This window comes from Mus caroli, chromosome 8, assembly GCF_900094665.2.
Source record: "Mus caroli chromosome 8, CAROLI_EIJ_v1.1, whole genome shotgun sequence".
NCBI lineage: Eukaryota > Metazoa > Chordata > Mammalia > Rodentia > Muridae > Mus > Mus caroli.
Genome location: NC_034577.1, coordinates 74,597,175 through 74,620,611, shown reverse-complemented (window position 1 = coordinate 74,620,611; position 23,437 = coordinate 74,597,175). Strand labels below are relative to the sequence as shown.

Sequence of the window (23,437 nt, the reverse complement as noted above, 5' to 3'; positions counted from 1 at the left end):
TAGAGGTCGGAGATGCTCAAACTATGCCTAGTGTGGTACACAATTTCTCCTTGCTCCCTGAAGATTAAGATGTAGAACTCTTAGCTCTATCTTCAACACCATGTCTGCCTGCATGCTGCTATGCTTTCTGCCATGATAATAATTGGCTAAACCTCTGAGACTGTAACCCAATCCAAACTAAATGTTTGCCTTTGTAAGAGTTGCTGTGGTCATGGTGTCTCTTCACAGTAATGGAAACCCTAACATAAACTATCTTTTTTATTTCAAATATTTTTGGAATGCAGCACTGTACTTCTATTTTTAAGAAATATTTCTTGGCTCTACACATTTTCTTAACTCAAAATATTTTCTCATAAAATTTTACTTACTCGAAATGGTCATCTGCTGATAGATTCCCTACAAAATTGTCAAAGGAACAACATATGGTCTCAGGCAGAAACTCAAGCAGGCAGAAACTCAAGTACAAGGACACCGAGCCATATCTGAAGTATTTTATTTGTTCACATTTATCCTAGCTGAGGTTCATAACTCCTTCATTTGACAGTTTAAAAATCATTCTGCAAATAAAATTAAAAAAAAATTACATCTGGGACAGCTAAAGAAAGGACACGGAAAGTAATAAACGAAGGGACTGTTGGAAAGCAACCTCAGAACAGGCAGAGGTGAACAGGAATGTGGCTGTGAGGCCGAGAGCCCCAGCGGAAGGTCTCCCAGTGGCTGCAACCAACAAAAGCTTACAACAGTAAACGGAAATAAGGATTCAAAGTGCAGGCGTGCCAGCTTTGATGTCCACACCCCTCCAGGAGCCAGAACATTCTATTCTGTTAAATAAAGTGACAGGTTCTGTTTTACACGTCTAGTTACGTCTTCCTGCAGAATCCCCTCGCTGCAAACGTAACCTCTATAGCGACATGATATAATTTCTTGTCTCTACAGAAAGTATGGAAGTGGTAAAAATCATTGTTTTAATTTTATTATCATTTTGCTGTATTTTCAATGTGTAACAAGAATCTAAAAACTCCCGCACGAGAGGCACCGGGACTTCGCACGAGAGGCACTGGGACTTCGCACGAGAGGCACCAGGACTTCGCACGAGAGGCACCGGGACTTCTCGTCCTTCAAAAACAAAAATTGAAACAAAAGGCTGGATCCTGTGTCCTGGGACCTCTTTGCACTCACATTCGGGTTCTCAGATGGATCACATCTCAGATGGATCAGCTGTCCGCCCCCCTCCCCGGACAGCTGACATAAATAATCAGAGTAAGTTGTCAATCCATTCTGATCAAATATGCCACTCTAGCATCACGCAAAATCATTTATATTTTCATAACTACCTGAAACCCAAATGTGTCCCCCTGAGGGGCCCAGTGCAGAATATGACTTTTGGATGGAGGATTTTTATGAAATATATTTCAAATCTTAAAAAATATTTTGAAGTACTTCGAGATTTACCCCAGCTGACAATGCCCCTTCCTTCTACAACAGTCTAGTCTCCAATTTCCTTCTAGGTCTAATTTTACCTCAGAGCACGGCTGTCTTTATTAGCATTGAACAGAGATATTTTCTTACTATGGATACAGCAAGAGTACTAAGTTATAACACACATTTCACTGACAGTTTGGTCTTTGGGGGGAAATCAATGAATAAAGTAGGTTCTGGTAGCCATGCCTCATAGGCAGACTGTTAGTGCCTTACTTTGGGGTATCTATTTCTCACCATTTTTTCATTGTATTACATTATGAAAACACTAGGCTTTTTAAGCCGGGCACTAATAAATAGTTAATTTAAAAGGAAAGAGCCCTTCCCCCCAACCCCCAACACAGACGAACATAAAAAACTCCTTGGCTTCCCTCCCTGCATCAGCCCGACAGGGCAGAGATTTCATAGTCACTGGCTGAGGTGAGGGGCTTGCCCATCATACGGATGTTCTTTGCACTGGTGACCCTGGCCATCATGCACACTGGCTTGTCAAAGTACCTCACGAGAGCAGGCTCCGTCAAGAGCGAGGCCAGGAACTGCTCAAAGGTGATGGCCCAGTCCCGGTCCAGGCTGCTGCTCCTGGGCAGGGTGGCTCTACCCTGACTGCTACGCACCAGGACTGTGTCCTCCCCGATGTCCTCACAGTGCAGTTTATCCTCCTCGTGGGAGCCGGCGCTCAGCACCGAGTAGGATGACATGGAGCTGTCATCCTTGGTGTCATCATCGGAGATCAACATGGAGGAGCAGGCCCCGTTGTCCCTGGGTGAGGAGTCCTCCAGTTTAATGTCCTCCATCTGCCCTCCCAGGGAGTGCTCCTCACTGTCCACTGCCAGGCTAGCTGTGAGTGGCTCTGCGGACTCCACCACATAGGACTGGCTGGACCCCTTCTTAGGGAAGAGCATGCCTGGGATGGCCTGGCCGCAGGGTGGTCCAGGAACTGCATCTTCCTTCGCGGGCTGAGTAATGAAGAACTTGCCAACCTCTCCGATCTCCAGCAGGAGGCTGGTCACCGCAGCTGTGGCATGGTACAGCTCCTGCTCATTGGGGTCTTCACTGAACATGTTGTACATGGTCTTACAGAGCTCGATAAACTGCCCCTGGAGAATGAGTAGGGAAGGCAAGGATCTAAGAGGAGGGACTAAACAGCTATTTAAACTACGACTCTCAAAGCCCCCGGGAAATGCTCTACAAAGAAGGGATGGGCCGACTGTTAAGGCACCTTTATTAGACCCCTCCCTCTTTGAAAATTTGAACCATACATAAAAAGAGCAAGAATGAAATGGTAAGGACTCATCACCAAGAGTGGAGGATGACTGTGGCAGAGGCTGGGGAGACTGCTCAGTTGGTAAAGTTGTGGAGTCTTCTGAGAAGCCATAGTTTAAAGGGGGGGGGGGTGCACTTGCTATCCCAGCATCGGGGCGGACAGAGACAGATGGACCCTTGGAGTTCACTGGCCAGCCAACTTTGCCTATTTGGTGAGCTCCGGGCCAATGAGAGACTCTGTCTCAAAACACAAGGAGGGTGGCTCCTGAGGGGTGGTAGCTGAGGTTGTCCTCTGGCCTCCGTGCACGCACCCCACATATTTGTGCCTATGCCCATGAAAATATACTCCTCACGCACAGTGGATAAGTTACATCTTGCTTAGTTTCTTCCTCTTCCTCTGCTGCCCCTATCCACTTTGGTTGTTTTGAAACAGGGTTTCACTATGTAGGCCAGGCTAGCTTCAAACTCATTATCCCCTTCTTCTGCCTCCTCAGTGCAGGGCTACACTCTCTCTCTCTCTCTCTCTCTCTCTCTCTCTCTCTCTCTCTCTCTCTCTCTCTCTCTCTTCTTTTCCTCCTAGTTGAAGAATCTTAAGGAAGCATCAGACTCATCTCTCCTCATGTCTCTGAAGTTTTGAAGACTGTTCCCAAGGTTAGCTATAGTAGAGTCTCCCAGGACACAACTCCTCACCTCCCTGTACAGAACAACACCTTTGCGCTTAACCTGGCACCTTAGCTGGAAACTCATCATTTCATGACTACACCCACTTATATATCTTCCCCAATACACTTTAGCTTTTCAGGGACATCTCTATTGCTGAGTGCAGTGATATAAGACAGCAGAACTTAACTTCTGAGTATCTTAGGGTAATCATGCCAATTGGGATGGAGCGCACGTACTCTCAGATCTGAGTACTTTGTTCAATTTTTCTTTTAGGAGGACATTTTCTCACAACAGAGCATAATTTTTGATGCAAAAGGAATAAATCCAAATAGAGATGTAATTCAATTGAGAGTGCTTGCCTGGCATACGTGAAGTCCAGGGTTCAACTCACTGCACCGCATAAATTGGATATGGTGGCTACATGCCTGTGCACTTGGGAGGTGGAGGCAGGAGAATCAAAAATTCAAGGTCATCTTCAGCTACATAGTTGGGGCCAGCCTGGACTACATGACACCCTGTCTTTTAAAAAAATGAATAAATCCAATGGGTGGCAGTGGTGCACACCTTTAATCCCAGCATTCAGGAGGCAGAGACAGGTGGATTTCTGTGAGTTCCAGGACAGCTAGGACTACACAGAGAAACCCTGTCTTGAAAAACAAAACACCAAAACAAATACAAGCAGAACACAGTTAAGTACCCCCAAGTCCCCGCTGTCTCTAGGAGATATTTTAATCTACGTTTATACATGGCTGCAAAGAACAGTTTCTTACCTGGTTCAGCTTGGGCAAATCCTTGGCAGTTTTTGACTTAGACTTATTTTCTGCAGTCCAGAGTTTTAGGTAATTACGGTTTTCTTGAGAATTTGCCCTTTTCCCTAAAACCCAAAAGTCAAGAGATGAGCATTCATAGATCAAGAAACAAGAACAGCAGGCTGGTAAACAGAGAAGAGGACATCTGTACCTCTGTCCTGCTTCAGGCTCACTGTGACGAAGCCGTCGTCCGCACTCTGCTTGCCTCTACTGTCCAAGCCAACAACTATCAGGGAATATTCGGAAAGAAGAAGGGTGTTAGAGAATATAAATCATGGACTTAGTGTAGTAGAAAATGAAGATTCTGTGGGCAGGGTGGCCTGACTTAGCAAACAGAAATGTTAACACTGGCTGGAGAGCATTATTCATGCTATGGTGCTCTTGCAGAGAGAGACCCAGAGTTTGACTCTTATGACCTACATCAGGTGGCTTAAGATTGCCTGTCACTCCAGCTCCTAGGGATCTGATACATTCTAGCTTCCACAGTCACACACAAATCTTCACAGTACATACGTATATACATACATTCATAACATATAGTAGAGTCTTCCAGGACACAACTCCTCACCTCCCTGTACAGAACAACACCTTTGCGCTTAACCTGGCACCTTAGCTGGAAACTCATCATTTCATGACTACACCCACTTATATCTCTTCCCCAATACACTTTAGCTTTTCAGGGACATCTCTATTGCTGAGATGTCAGATAATCAGATATCTGATATCTGACTCCTTGTCAGATAATCTGTTGGTCAAAGTGCATTTCTAATAGCACATGATGTATACTTATACTAAACAAGTTCTTCTTTAGAAATTTGAATTTTTTGAAAGAATTATTTATTTTATGTATATGAATATACCATAGCTGCCTTCAGACATACCAGAAGATGGGCATCAGATCTCATCAAGGATGGTTGTGAGCCACCATGTGGTTGCTGGGACATGAACTCAAGACCTTTGGAAGAGCAGTCAGTGCTCTTAACCACTGAGCCATCGCTCCAGCCAGAAATTTGAATTTGATTGGACATATTTTATCTGACAACTCCACCTCTAGGTGAAGGATGGCCCCAGATTTATTTCTCACAGCAGAGGGTTTATTGTACAATGAAAGATGAAAAGGATGATGTCATGCAGTCTTTAGAAGCTACTGGAGGTGGTGGTGTGGAATTTCCCATAAGCCTCCATTCCTCCATCCTGCCTGGGATCTTACAGCCTCACAAGCATCTGCTGTGACTTGTAACAGGATCAAGAACATATCCTTTATGGGAAACGGAAATGACAGTAGAAGCAAGAGAACATAATTTGGCAACTCTAAAATATGATTTTTGAAGAACCCAGTTATAACTGTGTTTTCCTCTTGAAACTGGACATGACAGGACACACAGACACCGGGGAGGACAAGAGTTACAACAGTCTCAGAGTCTGATGGATTTGGCTGGCTGTGAGTGCTTCCTGGACTTCCTCAGCTAGCTCAGTCGCAGCTGGATTTCCAACCTCCCTTAGCAGCATTTTAGCTAGAGGGACAGGGCATCTCTTCCCTGCTTCATGAAAAAAGCAATAGGAAACAAATAGACACCCATACTATTTAGTGTGCAGCAAACCCGTGCAGTGGTTATTATGCAATCTTTAAAAAACTAGCCTTCTATGAATTTGTTTTCCAGGCTGCTAATGAGATTCATTACTGCACATGAACTGATGGACACAGGACTCAGCACAGTGGAAGCCCTCAGGAGTGCAGGGCCCATCCCCAAACTGATGATATGTTTGACCCCATATCTACTGGGGACAGACCACTCCTTGGCTACCACGTCTTCAAATTCATTTGCATTAAACCTGGTGAAGCCAGACTCTTCTGGGATCTTGGGCAACCAGGAAACTTGATCTTGGTTACATGAAAGGCCTTTCCCTTATGCTCCTAATGCTGCAGTTTGGTGCAGAGGGACAAGATGACCTGGCTAAGCGAACCCTGGTCACTGTGGCCTGGAGCTTCTCGGTGGCACTCTGCTTGCTGTCAGGAGCCTGTCAGCTCCAGCACTGAAACCCCTGTTGATGCAGGTGACATGGGAAGGGTGGCGCTGCTCTTCACTATCAAAGCCATCTTTGCATTTTTTACCATGTTTTTGTTGGCACAAACACAGGTGGCTTCCAGGGCTTAGGGAGAGAGTCACTTAAACTCATCTGACACTGTGTGGCCACAAAGTGGGAGCTCATCAACTTTTGCCTTCTTCCATACCATGTCAGAAATTCAGATTTTGGTATCGGAGACGTCTTGGCAGAAGGACTTTGGGTACAGCTTGTTCTGGTAACACCATAATATAGGCGTCTGAGTGGTGGGGAGGTCACGGGGGTGGGGTGGGGGTGGCCCATTGTGACATGAAGATTTTTGGTGGGCATCAGAGGAAATGACAATGTTTTCAGAAAAAAGCCCTAATGATATAATGATATCACCTTCTCACTGCATTTTAAGGAAAACGATAATTAATGAAGCACATATATACACACATCTAATAGAACAATAAAAATGGGGGCTGGCAAATTGGGCTCATTCCTGCTTCCAAGCCTAATGACCTGACTTCACTCCTTGGGACCCACATGGTGTAAGGAAAGAAGCGACTCCAGCAAGTTCTCCTCTGACCTCCAAACATGCTCTGTGGCATACATGTGCATATGCACACGTGAAAAGAAATGTAGAGAATCCTTCCACGAGCAAGGCCCTGGATTCGGTTCTCCGAATTTTAGCAAAAACAAAAACAGAAGTTTGTAAGTAGCCAGATCCCAGGTTAGATGGGTGTACTGTGTGTGCACATAGTCACATACACTAATAGGAAAGTGTGGAAAAGCAAAATGTCAGGCTATGAATAGCTGGTTATTGTATGAGCAAGATTTCCAGCTTATCTTGTGTATTTTAGTCTGTATTTTGAAACATCCAGCAACGCGATAGGGATTCTGGAGTTAGAAAAAAACGCTCTGAAGAAGCACCGTGTAAAGACATTCCACAGTGTGGCCGGTGGCCTTTTCACAAGCATTTGCATAAGAGAAGAACCCTCTCTAAACTGAGAGCCTAAGAAGGCAAGGTGGGTGTGCAAACCTCATGACTGCTAGGCCAACCTACTTACAGACTTCTCTGACTAACTTTGGAGTTAAGTCTCCCCAGGAATAGCAGGCGCTACAGGAGACAAAAACAGTCTCCGTGGGGGTTAGAACTTCACCTACCGTGTGTGCATTCTGGGGTGATGTCTTCAAAAAAGTACTGAGTGGCTTCAAAGGCAGAGTCTGGCTCATCTTGATCACAGGATGGCTCTGTGAGAGAGGGGACACAGACACGTGAGGGGTCAGCTCCGCCACACCAGGGAGTGACAGGGAGGATGGAGATCTGAAGTCAGCAAAGTGGGATGGAGGGCTGGGCGGCCTCGGAGGCATCTGTGGGGTCAGTGGGTAACTTCATCGTTCTAACTCCATCTTCTTTCTAACCCCCCACCCCCTGCCTCTTTATCGGAACGATTTCCCAAAGACTTTGAGACAGTACTCTCTGGGTCAGTTATAGGACACTGTCTGCTACTCAAGCCCACATTTGCTCCCATCTGGGGGTGTGAATGATTTTCAGTATTTGATAGATTTACCCCAGGCGAGACCAGTCTTATTTAAAACTGAACTCCAAGCCTCAGTGGCATGCCTGGTTGTTCCCTCCAACGTCAAAACCTCTACTCAAAGGACTGAAGGAGCCAGAGAGGTCAAGGACACCACAAGAAACCTACAGAATCAACTAACCTGGGCCCATAGAGGCTATCAGAGACTGAACCACCAACCAGAGAGCATGCATGGGACAGACCTAGGCCTTCTGCACAGATGTAACAGCTGTGTAGGTCGGTCTTCATGGGAGACTCCTAACAGAAGGAGCAGAGGCTGTCTCTGACTCTGTCACTTCCCTTTGGATCCCTTTCCCCTAACTGGGCTGTCTTGACTAAGCCTCGATAGAAGAAGAAGCACCCAGTCTCTTACTGCAACTTGAGATGCCAAGGTGGGTTGATATTCATGGGAGGCCTCTCCTTTTCTGAGGAGAAAGGGAGGGGAGGAATGAGGGGAGGGGAGGGGCAGGGTGGGGTGGGGAGAGGAAAGGGGAAGCTGAGATTAAGGTGTACACTAAATAAATACATGAATGGGAACCACCTGCTACCGTATGCCCCTGAAAGGCTGCCCTTTCTCTTGAAGATGGCTGTCATGCTTCCTACGAGCTCAACTCAGTTCTGAGACAGGCAAATGACAGTCAAGTCCAGGACAGCATTCAGGAACTCATGTGAAGTAGCACCTCAGCCTGGCCTTTGAGGAAGAATGAATGATCTAATATCCAAACAGGCAGAGAGATGCTACCAAAGGAAGTGATGTGGAGCCAGGTCTTGTGTGCCAGTCAGTGTGCGTGCAGCCTCTCCTAGTCCCACTTACCAGGCAAGACGTGCATCTTGTACAGGAGTTTGAGTTTCTCTGTGAGGTCCCCATGGCATGCAGCACCTAGAAATTGAGAAAGAGCCAGTGTGAAATATGTCCTGTGGGTTAGTGACGCCCCCCAGGCTCAGTGAGCTCTTATCTATCTATCTATCTATCTATCTATCTATCTATCTATCTATCTATATCCCGCAAGACTATCTAGTTAAAGACACTGTGTGACAAATGTTCTGCCTGGGGCCTACTTTAGTTAAGACTCTTGACTCAGGAGGTCTGGCTTCAAATGCTTTGTGCTTCACAACTATGCACCACAGAAGGGTCCACCTCTCTTTAGCCTCAGTTTCCCCTTTGTGAGGTGAGATTATGACAGAAAAATCTACCAGTAATTGACACTGGGACCCCATGACACATAAAGAACTACATACGTTCGCACATGCAAAGATTTTAAGTATATTAGCTAATAACTATATATATCATCCTAAGACTGGGCCTTAGCATCCTAAACAACTACAAAATCAGAAATGAACGAAGAGCACATTTAAGATTAACACCAAATTCCTTACTTGAGAAATCCTTTCTCAATGCTTTTGTGAGGTCCCTGAAATATTTGTTTTAACTTGTTCTAGCCTTCATTTTAATTGATTCTGCTGTTATAAGGTTTAAACAAGAGAGTCCTGCTTCTCTCCTTAAACTCTGAGCTGCTCCTGGAATCAGAAACATTTTCTGGAAGTATTTACTAAAGTCTCTAACTGGAGATGAGCCAGTTCAGGAAGAGGGAAGAGAGGCCTTGGAATCCTGGTGGGAAGGGACGATATGATTATCCCCCTGGGTTCTTATCTATAGCCTGTATCTATGCTAACATTTAACCAATGCCTCTTGGGACTGTTCTAGAAGAAATGTCTTCTGCATGGGAAACAAGGGGCAGCTTTTGGCTGGATAATCTCATTTCCACCCTGGGTCTGACTGATGTGAATCACATGCAGCTCTCAGCTGGTTCTGACAGCAGGTACTTATTGCTGCCTAAGAAGTGGAATCTCAGCAAGCTGCTGAGCTTCTGTTCTTTCTGTGTGATGGTTTGAATATGCTTCGCTCAGGAAGTGGCACTATTAGGAGGTGTGGCCTTGTTGGAGGGAGTGTGTCACTGTAGGGGTGGGCAATGAGACCCTCCTCCTAACCACATGGAAGCCAGTCTTCTAGCAGCCTTCAGATGAAGATGTAGAACTCTCAGCATCTCCTGAACTATGTCTGCCTGGACCCTGCCATTTTCCTGTCTTGATGATAATGGACTGAACCTCTGAACCTGCAAGCCAGCCCCAATTAAATGTTGTCCTTATAGGAGTTGCCTTGGTCATGGTGTCTGTTCACAGCAGTAAAGCCCTAAGACAGGCCATCAGTGGGTAGGCAGATAACCTGTGACCTGCAATGTTGGTGTCACCTCATAAGACCTGCTCTGAATGTTAACTATGATGGTGCCATTGGCTTTTGAGTAGGTCAGAACAGTGCTGCCATGGAAATTGGAGTCCTTACTGAAGGGACTCACAGGTGGCTGCTTGCTCTTCCACCATGCATCAGTACATGGAGAGAACTGTTCACCACAGAAAGGGAATGTGATCTTCTCTTGATCTTGGGCCAGTCATGCTCTAGAACTATGGGAAATTTATTTCTTTTGTGTAAGAATTATTTGGACTAAAAAGCATTTTGTTAGAATAGCTAAAATGGACTGAGACCAGTGATAATTTTTCTCACTCAGTGTGACAGTTACAGCACAAACTATGCCTTCGGGCTGTCAGAATTCAAACCTGAAGTTTGTAACTTGTGCCTTAGGGCAAATAAATACATACATAGAAACCACTGCAGTAGTGCCTGACATGAAAAATACTGTACAACTGTTTGGTGCCATCATTAGTCGGAAGGGCTGTTTGCATTGTGTATGTATACTTCAAACTCCTCCAGACAAGCCTACCCCAAGTATGTGCACAAGGCTTCATATAACTGTGAGGACAGACTTAACCTAAGAAGACCTTTTCCAGGCAGCACACTTCCGGTTTTCTCTGACCTTCTAGACATTTTGCCTACAGAGAAAGAGTGCTGTCTGAAGCCATCACTGACTCTAAACCTAGTCTTGCATCTTTGCCTGGATAGATCACTTCAAGCATAGGATGCAAGCACAACTGGCTACCACTGATGACTGCCAGTGTAATCGGACCTAGAATCACTGAGGCATCTGTGAGGGAGATTCTAGACTACGTTCACTGTGGTGGGAAGGCACATCCTAGATATGAGCGCCACCATGACACGGCTTGGAGTCCCAGACTGAACGGAACTGAGCCTGAGAGCTGAGCTCCAGCATTGATGTCCCTGCTCTTGACTGCGTCCAGTGACCAGGCAGATACTTCATACGCACGCAGCTGATGCTTCCCCGCTGAGATGGACTGTGCCCTCAAACTGTGAGCCAAAAGAAACACTTCCTGCTTAAGTTGCTTAAGTTGTAGGTCATTTTGTTACAGGGACGAGAAAAGGGATGGATGCACAAGATAACAGACAGGCACTATTCCCTCAGAAAAAAATTCATCCTGACATCCAGGCACAAGGCTTGCTACACTTCTGACTTCACATCAAGTGGGCCAAGCTCTCTTACCACGCAACAGTTTCTCCATCCCATTATAAACGGAATAAAGGTCCAAGCACAGCAGAGAAGTGAGCAAAGCTGGTAGATAGCCAGCATCCTGTACCCTGCTGGTCAGGTGTCTGGTGTGCATATATGTGTGCGTGTCCTAGCCAGAGGCAGTCCTTGTGAGAGTGTGCACATATCCCACTTGTAGACAGTCCTTTAGCCAGGAAACAGACAGCAAAGACTTCCATTTATGCTATGGTTTTCCAGTCTTTAATTAAAATAGATTTGATGTTACTTAGAAATATTATGAGACCATATATTACAAAGGTTTACCTATATGTGATTATTCTATATAGGGTATCTTTTCATTATTATATTGTTTTGTAAAACAATCCAATCCACCATCTAGCTATTCCTTTTTCCCTGGGAAGCCTGTCAGGGTTGACAGGATATGTTAGCATTTTACTGTCATATGCATTCTCTGTTCATGTATTTTTTTTAAAAGCCTACATATTAGTTATTTATGTCTATGGTGTGTGTGTGTGTGTGTGTGTGTGTGTGTGTGTGTACATGTGCCACAGCCCTGTGTGGAGGAGGTCAGAGAACACTCTGTGGGAGTTGGCCCTCCCTCTCCACCAGGAAGGTACTGGAACTCAGAACAGACTTGGAAGCAGGCACCTTCACCAGCTGAATCTTTTTACAAGCGCCCTGATAACATGTTTTGAACTCATGTTAACATCTGTCTCATGTGTCAAGTGGGCTGTAGATTACCCGTTAACACAGCTGTTAGCCAGACACAATCTTACAACTAGCATGCAAACCCTGTATGCATTCTTCCTTCCTCTAGACCCAGTGTGGGGACCCTGAGTGCTATCAGGGGACCCCCAGGTGACACCCCATTGTCCCCACCCAGCTCATACAAGAATATCGCATCCTTACTCAGCCCAGAGACGAACTCTCGGAAGTTAATCAAGGAGTCTCCATTCTCATCTAACAGCTGGAACAGGCGGGAGGCCAGCACATCGGAGTGTGTGCCACACGCCCAGGGAAAGAGCAGCACGAACATGCCCTTGAACTGCTCAAAGTCGATGCGGTACTGCTCCAGGTAAGGCAGGCTGGGGTCGTGTCGGTCCAGGGCATTGCTGCTCCCGCCCCAGTAGCAGCTGGTCAGATGCTCAGCCTGAAAAATGTTGCAAAGTGGTTACTGTCCTCATACAGCCCCAGATCATTGCTGTTACCCTAGGCACAGTGTCCAATCTGCCTGTGTGTGGGCTTCCTACTATACACAGGAGCACCTAGCTTGTGAAACTGTAAGTCTAGGAGATACCATGGTGAGAACGAAGAGCTAGGCTCAGCAGTGGATTCCTGATGCGGTGGATAGAAATCAATGTCTCGTCAGAAGAGTGCAGGAGCTTGATTTGTGTATCAAGTTCAATATACATCTGGCCTCCCTACCAGGGGAGAGAGGAAAAATGACACTGGCGCCCTCTAGTGGTGAAGAGGTAGGAGGGCGCATTAGGGAGACCCTTCAGTTCTATGCTCAGTTCCTGTAAGAGCTGTCTACAGGATGTCCGTGCTGTCCTTTATGTTTCTTCCTAGATCAACTTTTCACCTGCTCAAAAGAACCACACTGAGATCTGCTGATGGCTTTTGTTTTTGAGTCATGGTGTCACGCAATCCAGGCTGGCATTACTCTTGAACTGATGTTCCTGCCTCCAACTCCCAAGTACTGTGTTAACTGCCACACTCCAACCCGTGACATTGACCAGAGAAGACAAAAAACTTCTGTAGAAGAATTACATTTAAAACTTATTAGGTTATATTTTTCTTATTAAGGATCCTTATTGATCCTTATTAAGGATCAATTATTGATCCTTAATAAGGATCAATACCAATAGTGGCTCAACGAACAAATGGAAACCACAGGAATTTAAACTCACAATGCCCTTCGCTAGGCGTGTAGACAGTTTTTGTTAGGGTTTGGCTATGAGCCATCCCCACAACAATGCTATATGCTGTTAACTTGGTCCCTGAAGGATGGATCCCATCACTGAGATGTGACTGAGTCACGATTGCCTGGTCTTCCTTCATCATTTGCTGGCTTTATCGGGACATGATGGAAACTTCTGGATGTGGAGCCTCGTTGAAGGAAGTGGGTCATATTCTAGAGGACTCTCTCTTGTCTTGGACCTCTCTTAGTGTTTTTCTGTTCCTTGGCTGCCATGCTGTGAGGATTTTCTCCCCCTTTTCCATGATGTTCTGCATCACCACAGCACTGACAGAACTGGCCACCACCGCCAGGGGACTTGGGAAACAGTGAACTCTAACCACGCCTCCTACACACCATGCTGCTGCTTCTAGCTATACATTTTTTTTTTTAGGGTGATTAGGAGGAGCTTAGTAGGTATAGAAATTTCAGGCAGAATTTGAACTTGGATCACCGCTGGTCTATGGAGTTTTAGATCCCATGTTCTAAGGTCCAAGAAAACTAACTGTACCAGATGGTGAGGAAGAGAGCTAAAATGTCCACTTAAATTAATGCTGAGAGCCGATTTACTCTCCTTACTTAGCAGGACAGCTTTGTTCTCCCGGCTCTGTCTTCCTTCTCATGTATATTGGCGACCCAGGGAAGCCCCAAATCACCGAACAGAAAGATCAAGGACTCACTGAGTGATTGCGGCTTCTTTTCATCATATTAAGTTCTTTTCATCCCTCTGAATTTACTTTGAAACTCACCTTGAAAAGAGCGTACAGTTCTTCCAGCTCATCGATGGTGAAGGACGTCTCCGTCACAATGGTCCGTACCTGTAAGGGAGCGCGCAGACTCAAAACACAGCACACCGAGGGAGCACGGAGATTCAAAACATAGCACACCGAGAAAGCCTCTAGGTTCTTTCTCAAGTTCTGCCTAGCTGGAGCGGGGAGCCAGCAGGAGCTGGGAGGGGCAAAGTGAGGTATTCCCCGCCCCTGCCCCGCCCCCATCTCACCTCCCATCCCTCCCTGCTGCCCTTCGCAGGGCTTACCACATTGCGTTTGGTGGTGTCCTCCAGGGTCTGGATCACTTTCAGCCTCTGCTTGAATCTCATCTGCTCAATCAAATCGGCCCGGATAGTTCCAAATTTCTAGAAAGGAGGAATTTTGGTGTTTCTAAAAAAAAAAAAGTGCTCAAGCACGCAGGGTCACATGCACAGACCGGTAGAAACACCTGCGGCACAGAACGAACAATTCCTTCCGTGACAGTGACGAGAAAGCCATTTAGGGATTGTATGTAAATCAATAATGTAGAGCTTGTCCCATACCCAGTGACAGAACTAAATTCCAAAGTCACACGTGTCTTCTTCGAGTGAAAGCCCCTCAAGAAAAAAACTTGGATCTCAGGCTGTGGTTAACCACTTAAGGGCATGGGGAGCGTAAGGCTCAGAGAGGAGGAGGTGGGGAGGAACACTTGCAGATCTCCAGGCTCCTTCATCCACAGGGGCATTGTGTGAGCTGGCTATCTCTCCAAACTCTAACACGCCTAGCACTGCCTGATGTCTCCCTAACTCAGACAAGAAACAAAGTCATAATATTTATTTCTACTAAACCGCCCAATTCAGGAGTTGGTAGGAATTGCCACTCACTAATGATGAGAAGATTCACTCCCATTAAGTCTGGCCAAGCCATCATTTCCTTCTAGCTAAGTCAGTTAAGTCAGTTAGGAGAGAAAAGCTCCCAGGGCGGGGACATCTTCTGATCTGAACAGCAGCTCAGGCAGAGGCTGCTCTACAGTGACCACCAGCAAAGGGCTTGCCGCTCAGGGTTGGGGACCCGAGTTCTAATCCCCAGAAGCCATACCAACTCCCTGCCCCCCAAAACCAATAATACCATTACTGGGAAGATGGAGACTGGGATTTATGGGGCTCTCTGGAACGGCAGCCAAATTGTGCGGCTCTGGGTTTAGTAAGAAGACCCTGTCTCACAAAAGGCGGGAAGCAATTGATGAAAAAAGCCATTGTGCAGAAGGCACAGCATTTGTGCTTTCTAATGTATTGTTTAAGACCCAAAGTTTAGGAAATAAGAGGCCATAGAGTAAACAGGTACTGGCAGCTCTAAGGGGCCCTTAGAGTTGTCTTAGGGTCCTTCTGCCCCAGGAGCTCCTGACTCGTCGTCTGGGATGCAGCAGCCGTTTGGACTGATTTGAGAGTATCAGGACTAGAAAGCATCTTTTTCTTCATCCAGGTGGGGCAGCCACGCAGGAACCCTATGACTGTGGGCTACTCCGCCCTAGCGTTCTGCATGTGTATGGATGGCCTTTGTCCACGCCTGTGACCACGACGACACCCATCAGAGAAGGCTTATGGGAGGAGTGGTTAATTTTGGCCTATGATTTCAGAGGATCCGTTATGGGGTAAGGACACAGTGGAATATGGCAGCTCACGTCATGGTGATCAGAGGACAGGGAAAGAGAATATAGGTGGAAATTGAGGGCAGGGACAGAGCTCCCTGGGAGATGCCCCACTGACCTATTTCCTCCTACGAGGCTCTGCCTCTTACCCCCTACCACCCCCAGTCACTCCATCAGATTGTAAAACCATTCATTAACCCCAAGCCCTCATGGGCCACCTGACTCTGGAATGCCCTCAGGCACATCCACCCATGCCCTTTTACTAAAATTGTAGGTGTTTCTGATGACAGGCTTTGGGTTCCGCCCAGCCAATCTAGCTACTGAGCAAGTCCCAGGTTAGGGAGAGAGCCTGTCTCAAAAACAAAGGCAGTTGGCTCCCGAGGAAGGACATGAGAATGCCCTACAGTTCACACATACAGAAACACACGTGTACTCGAAAGACACCCCCACCCCACCCCACCCCACAGTAACCACCGGGGGCCAAATGTAGCAGCACAGGACTTCTAAGGCCTCAAGAGGCTGACACACAGGGTTGGCTTCACTTCCACACAAGGAAAGGCAGCGCAAAAGCGCCTCCATTTTGTATTCTTGCTAAGGCCACTGTAGGCTTGACCCAGAGTTATCACCCCTTGATGGAGAATCCTGTGGAAAATTACCCAGCTCTGTTCAAGATCCTAAGATCAAGGTGGCCCAGATAACTTTTCTAGCTTGTCTTAGCCTGTTTGTACAGACGCCCCCCCCCCTGCCCCCCGCAGCTAGCTGCTTCTCTTAGCTGCTTCTGCTGGAACTGCCAAAAATCAGGATGTGGTTTTTGCCTTTAAAATCCCAATGTTCTGGACACGTGGGGTCACATCTGGCTCCCTGAATACCTGGGTGTGGTTCCAGATGGCTGGAGTAAAGATTTTCAATTGGCTTTAAACTACACAGTGATCTATAGTGGGAAAACTGGAACACTTCAAGGAAGGGCCAAGATATAAAACAAGACTTTTTCTCAGTAAAAAGAAAAATAAATTAAAAAGAAATAAATAATTGTTATATCCGCAACTGTCTGCTCCAGGTGTTCTCATTGCTTAGTGTAAGAACAGGCAGTGAATTATTTGTGACGATTTCCTGGGACTGCTCCTCAGTCCACCGAGTGCTGAATCTGACAAGCTTGTAGATCAGGTGTCAGAAGGCCAGAACTTGTCACACCATTTACAACACAAGTTAAGGCTCATGAGAAAGCCCAATATACACTCAGCAGCCTTCTCTGAGATCAAAGCTTTTAGCTTCAGGCAGTCACCTGCCTCAGACAACCAATGTAAAGAGGGGACAGGATTTCTGTCCATCTCCAAACGCATGTTGAAACTGAATGCCCAGGTGTTGCAGGGTTGATGGGAAAGGCCTTATCTACAGGTCTTAGAAGGGCTGCCTCCTGTGGACAAGATGCTATGCATCTTTCTGATGAGAAAGATGGGGCTCTCATCTGCAAGCTCCTGGCCAGCCTTAGGGTTCCAACCTGTGGGTCATGACCTTTGTAGGGGTCGAATGACCCTTTCACAGGGGTCAAACGTCAAATATTTATGTTACAATTCATAACAGTAGCAAAATTGCAGTTATGAAGTAGCAATGAAAATTTTATGGTTGAGGGGTCACCACTACTGTTTTAAAGGGCGGCAGCATTAGGAAGGTTGAGAACCACTGCTCTAGGATTCTGGGGAATCCAGCCTTAATCTTTATGAAGCAGCTGGATTCTTGTATTGTATGACAACAGCAGAAGCCCACCCGAGCTGGGTGGGAACGCTGGGGCACCTTTACCACATGGCCGGGAAGTAAAACCTACCTCATAAGACGTCCCTATGAGTCTGAAGATGTCCACCGCAGGGTAGGGCCCCACGTCATCACTGAGCAGGGAGTGGAGATGAGGGATGGGAGGCAGGGTGCTGTCTTTGTTGGTCACACTGTCTAGGTACCTTAGACGAGATACAAACCAGCTGTCACTAGGAATGAACTGGAAGGCCTCGGGTGTAGATCTCAAACTGAGCACATTGAAACAAAAGTCTAAGAGCTTCTTGTTTCTTTTGCTTGTTTGCTTATCTCTCCTTGAAGCACTGGGGACCGAACCTGGGTTGTTGTGTGTACTGAGCAACTCTGCAGCCTCAGCCCCCTTTATACTTTTTACTTTGAGATTGGTCCACATTAAGTTGGCCAGACTGGCTTTGAATATATAATTCTCCTGCCTCAGCCTTTTGAACAGCTTGGATTACAGTGTGCAACACCAGGTCTCATTAAGATTTTTCTTAAGAACAGAAACCGCCTTCATTTTTGAAGAAAAGGATATTGAGCTGGGGCAGTGGTTAAAGGCTTAAGGGCACTTGCTGCATAATCCTGCGGAGCAGAGTTTGAATCCCAGCACTCACATAACACGCCAGGACACTGTAACTCGAGCTCCAAGGGAGGCAAAGATACAAGACTGGAGGATCTTAGGGGTTCACTGGCTTCCAACCTAGCCAAGGAAATATGAGTCCCAGGTTCAGCGGGAGACCTTGCCTCAAAAGAATGCATGAAGAGTGATGGACGAAGATACTCAATACCTTCTGCACATGTGCACACATGCATCTATCTGCACATATATGCAGACATATATGACGTATATAATATATATTATATATATATATATATATATATAACAGACATATATAATACCATAAATATTCAGATAATAAATGCATATTCAAAAGGAAAAAGCATGTGAAAACATGTCCTTGGCCACAGAGACCAATAAGCCTTTTGCTCAATGGAGTCAAACTTATGAGGTGGCTCCAGAGCCAGCCATAGTACTGTACCTTCCCAAAACAGTCATGGCCTCTCCATCGTCCTTGCAGTTCAAGAGTTTATCCACATTGGCATCCAGTACAGCGAGAGCTAGCTGAAATATCACTTTGATTCCTTCATAGAAGAAACAGTCCACAACCACCACTGCACTCTCAAATGGCATCACACTGAGGAAGAGTGTGAGGAACCATGACAGGGAGATGGTAGAGATCACCCCCAGGTCCTGCATGCAGTCGTACAGCTGCGGGACATAGTCTCGGGCCAGCTCCTCGAAGACTCCCTGGTCCACCAGGGCACCTGAATGGATGACACAAAATGGCCAGTTAGCCCTGCATCCTACGGGAGAACCTAAGCAAATGGATAGACCATAGTCTGCTTTCGTCTCTGTGTTCATGGCAAAAATACCTTGACCAAAAGTGACTTAGGAGAGAAAGGGTTTAATTGAGTACATAGTTCCAGGGTACAGTCCATCACTTCAGGGAGGCCAAGGCTGCATGAACCTGTGTGAGCCACAGGCAAGAGCAGAGAGGGAAATGAACACATTTATGCTTAGTTCTCAGTTAGCTTTCTCTATACTTAACCCAGGGCCCCAACACAGGGAATGGTACTGCTCCCCCACTCAGGCTGGGCTTTCTTACATGAATTACGGCGGGCAAGACAATCCTCTGCAGACATTCCCACGGGCTCACCTGAAGGTCTAGTCAATGTCTCACAGAGAATCTCTTCCCAGGTGATCCTGGGCTATGACAAATTCACAATAAGAATTGATCAAAACACTTACTAAGCCCTTATTTATATAAACACTCTGTAGCTATGGGTTCCCAAGACATAGATTGCTTTTTAAATATATATATATATATATATATATATATATATATATATATATTTTAATTCAAAGAGATTCTAGCTGTACACAGTCACCACTGACTTGCTGATATTTTAAACTGATACCACACACGCGATGGTCAGTTTTTCTGACTTTAAAATCACCCAGGAGACACACCTTTGAGCATTCCCAGGAAGGTGTTACTGGAGAAGTCTAACTACAGTGGTAAGGGTCACCCTAACTGTGGGCTGTCCCCAGGGCTGGGGTCCTGGACTACATTAATAAGAGAGATCAGACTGAGCACTAATGTCCACTTCTCTGCACACTGGGACCCAATGTGACCGACCAGTCGCTTTCAGTTCCCACCACCATGCCGTGACTTGCCCTGTGTGGGCAAATTCCGAGCCACAACAAACCCTTCCTCTCCTAAGTTGATCTCTGGCCAGGCGTCTTGTCGCAGCTCTGAGGAGAAGAACTAATACACTGCTACAATCTTTTTCCTATGGAGGCAGGCTAAGGTGTTTAAATCCAGCCCCACATACCTACAACTCTGGTGTTGTAGTAGTCGGGAAGCATGCGCTCACACAAGGCCACAAGCAGCCAGAAGGCCTCCTCCTCTTTGGCATACAGCAGTAGCACTGAAGTGACAATGTTCATGGCCTGAGGGAAGGAGAGAGAGAGAGAGAGAGAGAGAGAGAGAGAGAGAGAGAGAGAGAGAGAGAGAGAGAGAGAGGGGACGCCATCAAACACGGTCTGAATACAGCAAACATACACCGTGGCAATCTTGTTCACTGTCGAGGGGCTGAGCCCACTCTATGTTACTCCAAACTATGGGAAACCAGTGGTATCTCAGGGTAGGCCATTTGAAAAGCAGCCTCCACCATCTATCTGGCTCCACCCGTGCAGCACAGACTCAAGAAATGAGCTATTCCTGCAAGTAGGTGCCTTATCAATAAACTGGGCAGAACTAAGATTGTAGGGGAGTGGGGAAGGATTAAAATTCTATCAGCGTATTCAGGCCAAGAACTTTGTGAACTGAAGAAAGGGTCTAACCCCCTCACCTAGAGCCCATAAAGAGAAGGGCAGCCAGGGCTGCAATGGAAGAACTGCCACCAACTTGTTTTGTGCTACCTAGTGTGCGCATGCTGGAGCCACAGGCAGAGAATGGCTGATTGTCACAGGGTTGTCCCAGGGGCTGAGATGTCTGGGCCTCTCCTCATCCATCCATCTGTGGGCCTCTTCCTCTCCTGCAGGCCTCCCAGTTTGCCTCTGCAGACGAACTGAGCTTTATAGCTCTGGGAACCCTGGGACCCTCATCACCGAGGCTACCACAGCAGCTTCCTCCTGGCAGTGGCTGAGGTCCCTTATCAGCACGGCTCTATCGACATTTATGCCAGTCAGGGTCTGAGACACAGCCTCTTTAACTCTATCTAGCCATTCTATATCCCAGACAGACAGAAAGACTGTATCAAGTTTGACACGAGAGGTGGTAGTTGTAATCAAGGTTAGAATTTGAAACCTGTACTCAGCTGAGCCTGACTGCCATGAAAGTGGAAGATATGACAAATTCCTGCCACTGAACTGCTGGCTCTTCATAGATTTATTGTTCTTCACTAAATTCTGGCATTATGGAAAGATATAAATTTGTTTGTCTATTTTTCTGACATAGTTTGCTCACAACACTGACCAAAAAAGAAAAAAAGAAAAAAGAAAGGCCATTCTTGTAGGTGCCAATAAACTCCCAAGAAAAGCCAGATAAATAAGCTTTGAACTTCCGGGCCACAAAAACTTGGTGAATATTCTTCTGAGTTCAGTCTGCTTATTCCCCTTTAGAATGGAAAATCCACAAGTCCTCTTCAGCAACTGCCAAGGATCTGTCTGTCTGTCTTCACTGGCACCACAGTTGACCTGACTCAAGCATGCAGAGGCAAGTCCTCACTGCAGAGCCCCTGCCCCAAGCCTGCTGGACAAAACTTTCAGCCTGTTAAATCCCTTCAGTATTCTTAATCCTTAATGCAGGGGAGGAAAATATTTCCTTTTAACCTCTCATAAATAGTTCCTATAGCCAAGCACAGGGCTCCAGGCTGCCCTCGGAGAACAAGGAGCCCTTTCAGACTTGGAGCTCTCCGCCTGTGTTCCTCAGGAAAAGATGCTCAAGATAAGTAATGGTGATTTAAATTCTAAAGGAACTTTATTTTATTAAAAGATATTATCAGAAAGCTCATAACCACTAAGCGGCTCAACGTTAACTGTCCCTTAATTAAAATATGAAGATCAAAAGGTAAAAATGAATTCTATTCTGTCAGAGGCCAAGCGGCTTGTGAGTTCCTTTTGATCTTCTAGAAACTAGTACCAATTCATCAGACTTGTGCAATATACATCCCCTAAGAGGTGTTTGGATGAAAAGGTTCCTCCTTAAAAGCCTTGGTATTCCAAGTTGTTATTAAAATTCCACATGAGAATTAGCCTGCCAGTTCTAGTCCACGGCCTCGATAAAGGTCAGCTCCTCAGCCATCAGGCAAGAAGACAGGGCTCCACGGTTCTACTTTGTCCTGGGTCCTGGGTGAGAGGAGGGAGCAGGGGAAGCTGGGATGGCAGGCTCTCCAGCCTGACGGCTGTGCCCAACGAGAAAACCAAACCCGAAAATAATGTGGTAGGGGAAACTGGTGTGTGTGTGTGTGTGTGTGTGTGTGTGTGTGTGTGTGTGACTTACGTTCAAGGTACTAGAATACGACACTATTTTAATTTTATGTGGGCAATAGTTTTTCTGTTAGTCTGCATTAAGTATTGACTTTAACACATGTTAAAACATAACCCTAGCATGGGAAAGCTGTGTGTTTAGTCACAGGACATGTTTGAGAAGCAGACAGGCAATCCCAACAGAAGCTGGGGACTCCGCCCACAGGATAGAAGGCAGGTCAGTGGGGTGCTGAGCAAAAGACCTTCCCTAGCCACTCAGCTAAACAGAGACTGGCACAGAAAAGCCTCTGTGGCCTTTGGCTCCCTTCTTAGGGCAGGAGTTAAGGAGGGTGCTTCTCTGAAGACCTTACAACATCTGGAGTTAAGGAGGCTGCTTCTCTGAAGACCTTACAACATCTGGAGGCGACTTTTCTCCTCAGAGTGGCGGTTTCAGCTATTGCCTGGTGGAGAGGTGACAGAGATGCTGACCACAGCACCCGGGACATAGAGTTCTCTTCCTATAGAAACCATTCGTTCTCCCAGTGGGCTCCGTGGACTCAGATGTGGAGGAAGAGCAGTTTGCTAAGCCTGTGCATGGCTGACTGGAGCTAACACCCAAAATGGATTTGGCTTCCAACAAGAGATTTTCCTAACTTGTATACACCCCATAGACCTCAGGGTTATGCATTTCATACACAATGTCATCCTTAAATCTCCTTCAGGTCCCAGCTCCAGTCACACTTTGCACAATTTAAACAGGAGGCTTGCAAGTCTGGCCACTGGGCGGATGGAGACTTAGCATCGACAGCTACACCTCCTCACCTGGGGTCATCTCCCATCTGGCTTTTCTCCGGAAGAGAATGTGGGGGCTTTACAGCAGTTGAGGGCTTAGCATTGGTCGAGACCTTGTGCTGCCCGCTTGAGCTGCCTGTTAGAGGCGTGTTCTCTGGGGATGGGCCTGACTGCTGCTGCCCAGTGGTGAACAAGCACTTACATCCCGCCCTCATATTCTGCTTATCCCTAACAGGTCTGGTTAGCACACTACTTATCTTTGGGGTACCTGGGGGAGAGAGTCCCCTCAGCAAAACTCTACTTGGTATGAGTAAATCCATCCCCCAAACCTTGATAACATCAATCTTGTCACTGAGTTTTTCCTACATCACTTGAACCCACAATGCTGATGGTGCCTAGGTTAAGTCACCCTGCTGCGATGACCCCCATTAGCCAGAGTGTCTCCCTGTCTGTTATCTGCTGGCAAACAAAACAAAAGAAAGTGTTAGGAAGGAGGTTAGATTTGCAGAGGACTGACCGGCCAGGTCCCAAAAACTGAACGTGATGGACAGTGGGTGGGTCAGCTCAGAGTCTCCCAAACCAATGCAAGGGTCAATGGTGGTACAGCCTAGCCAGGTCAGACTCCTCTAGGAGAAGAGGCATAGAGTCCTGCTGCCATTTCCCCAAGTAAAAAC

General features: G+C 46.5%; 1 protein-coding gene across 1 annotated transcript in view; it reads right to left on the bottom strand.

The window, feature by feature from the left end:
* Positions 1 to 477: 477 nt before the first annotated feature.
* Positions 478 to 23,437, bottom strand: part of Tbc1d9 (TBC1 domain family member 9) — a 103,623-nt gene continuing 80,663 nt past the window's right edge. The window contains exons 11-21 of the mRNA XM_021169602.2: positions 19,835 to 19,952; positions 18,478 to 18,763; positions 17,475 to 17,604; positions 14,292 to 14,390; positions 14,005 to 14,073; positions 12,208 to 12,448; positions 8,655 to 8,720; positions 7,428 to 7,514; positions 4,366 to 4,440; positions 4,176 to 4,279; positions 478 to 2,576 (exon numbers count right to left, since the gene is read on the bottom strand). Coding sequence (XP_021025261.1) covers positions 1,860 to 2,576; positions 4,176 to 4,279; positions 4,366 to 4,440; positions 7,428 to 7,514; positions 8,655 to 8,720; positions 12,208 to 12,448; positions 14,005 to 14,073; positions 14,292 to 14,390; positions 17,475 to 17,604; positions 18,478 to 18,763; positions 19,835 to 19,952 — 1,992 coding nt within the window. The 3' untranslated portion in view covers positions 478 to 1,859. The remainder of the gene's footprint in view (positions 2,577 to 4,175; positions 4,280 to 4,365; positions 4,441 to 7,427; positions 7,515 to 8,654; positions 8,721 to 12,207; positions 12,449 to 14,004; positions 14,074 to 14,291; positions 14,391 to 17,474; positions 17,605 to 18,477; positions 18,764 to 19,834; positions 19,953 to 23,437) is intronic.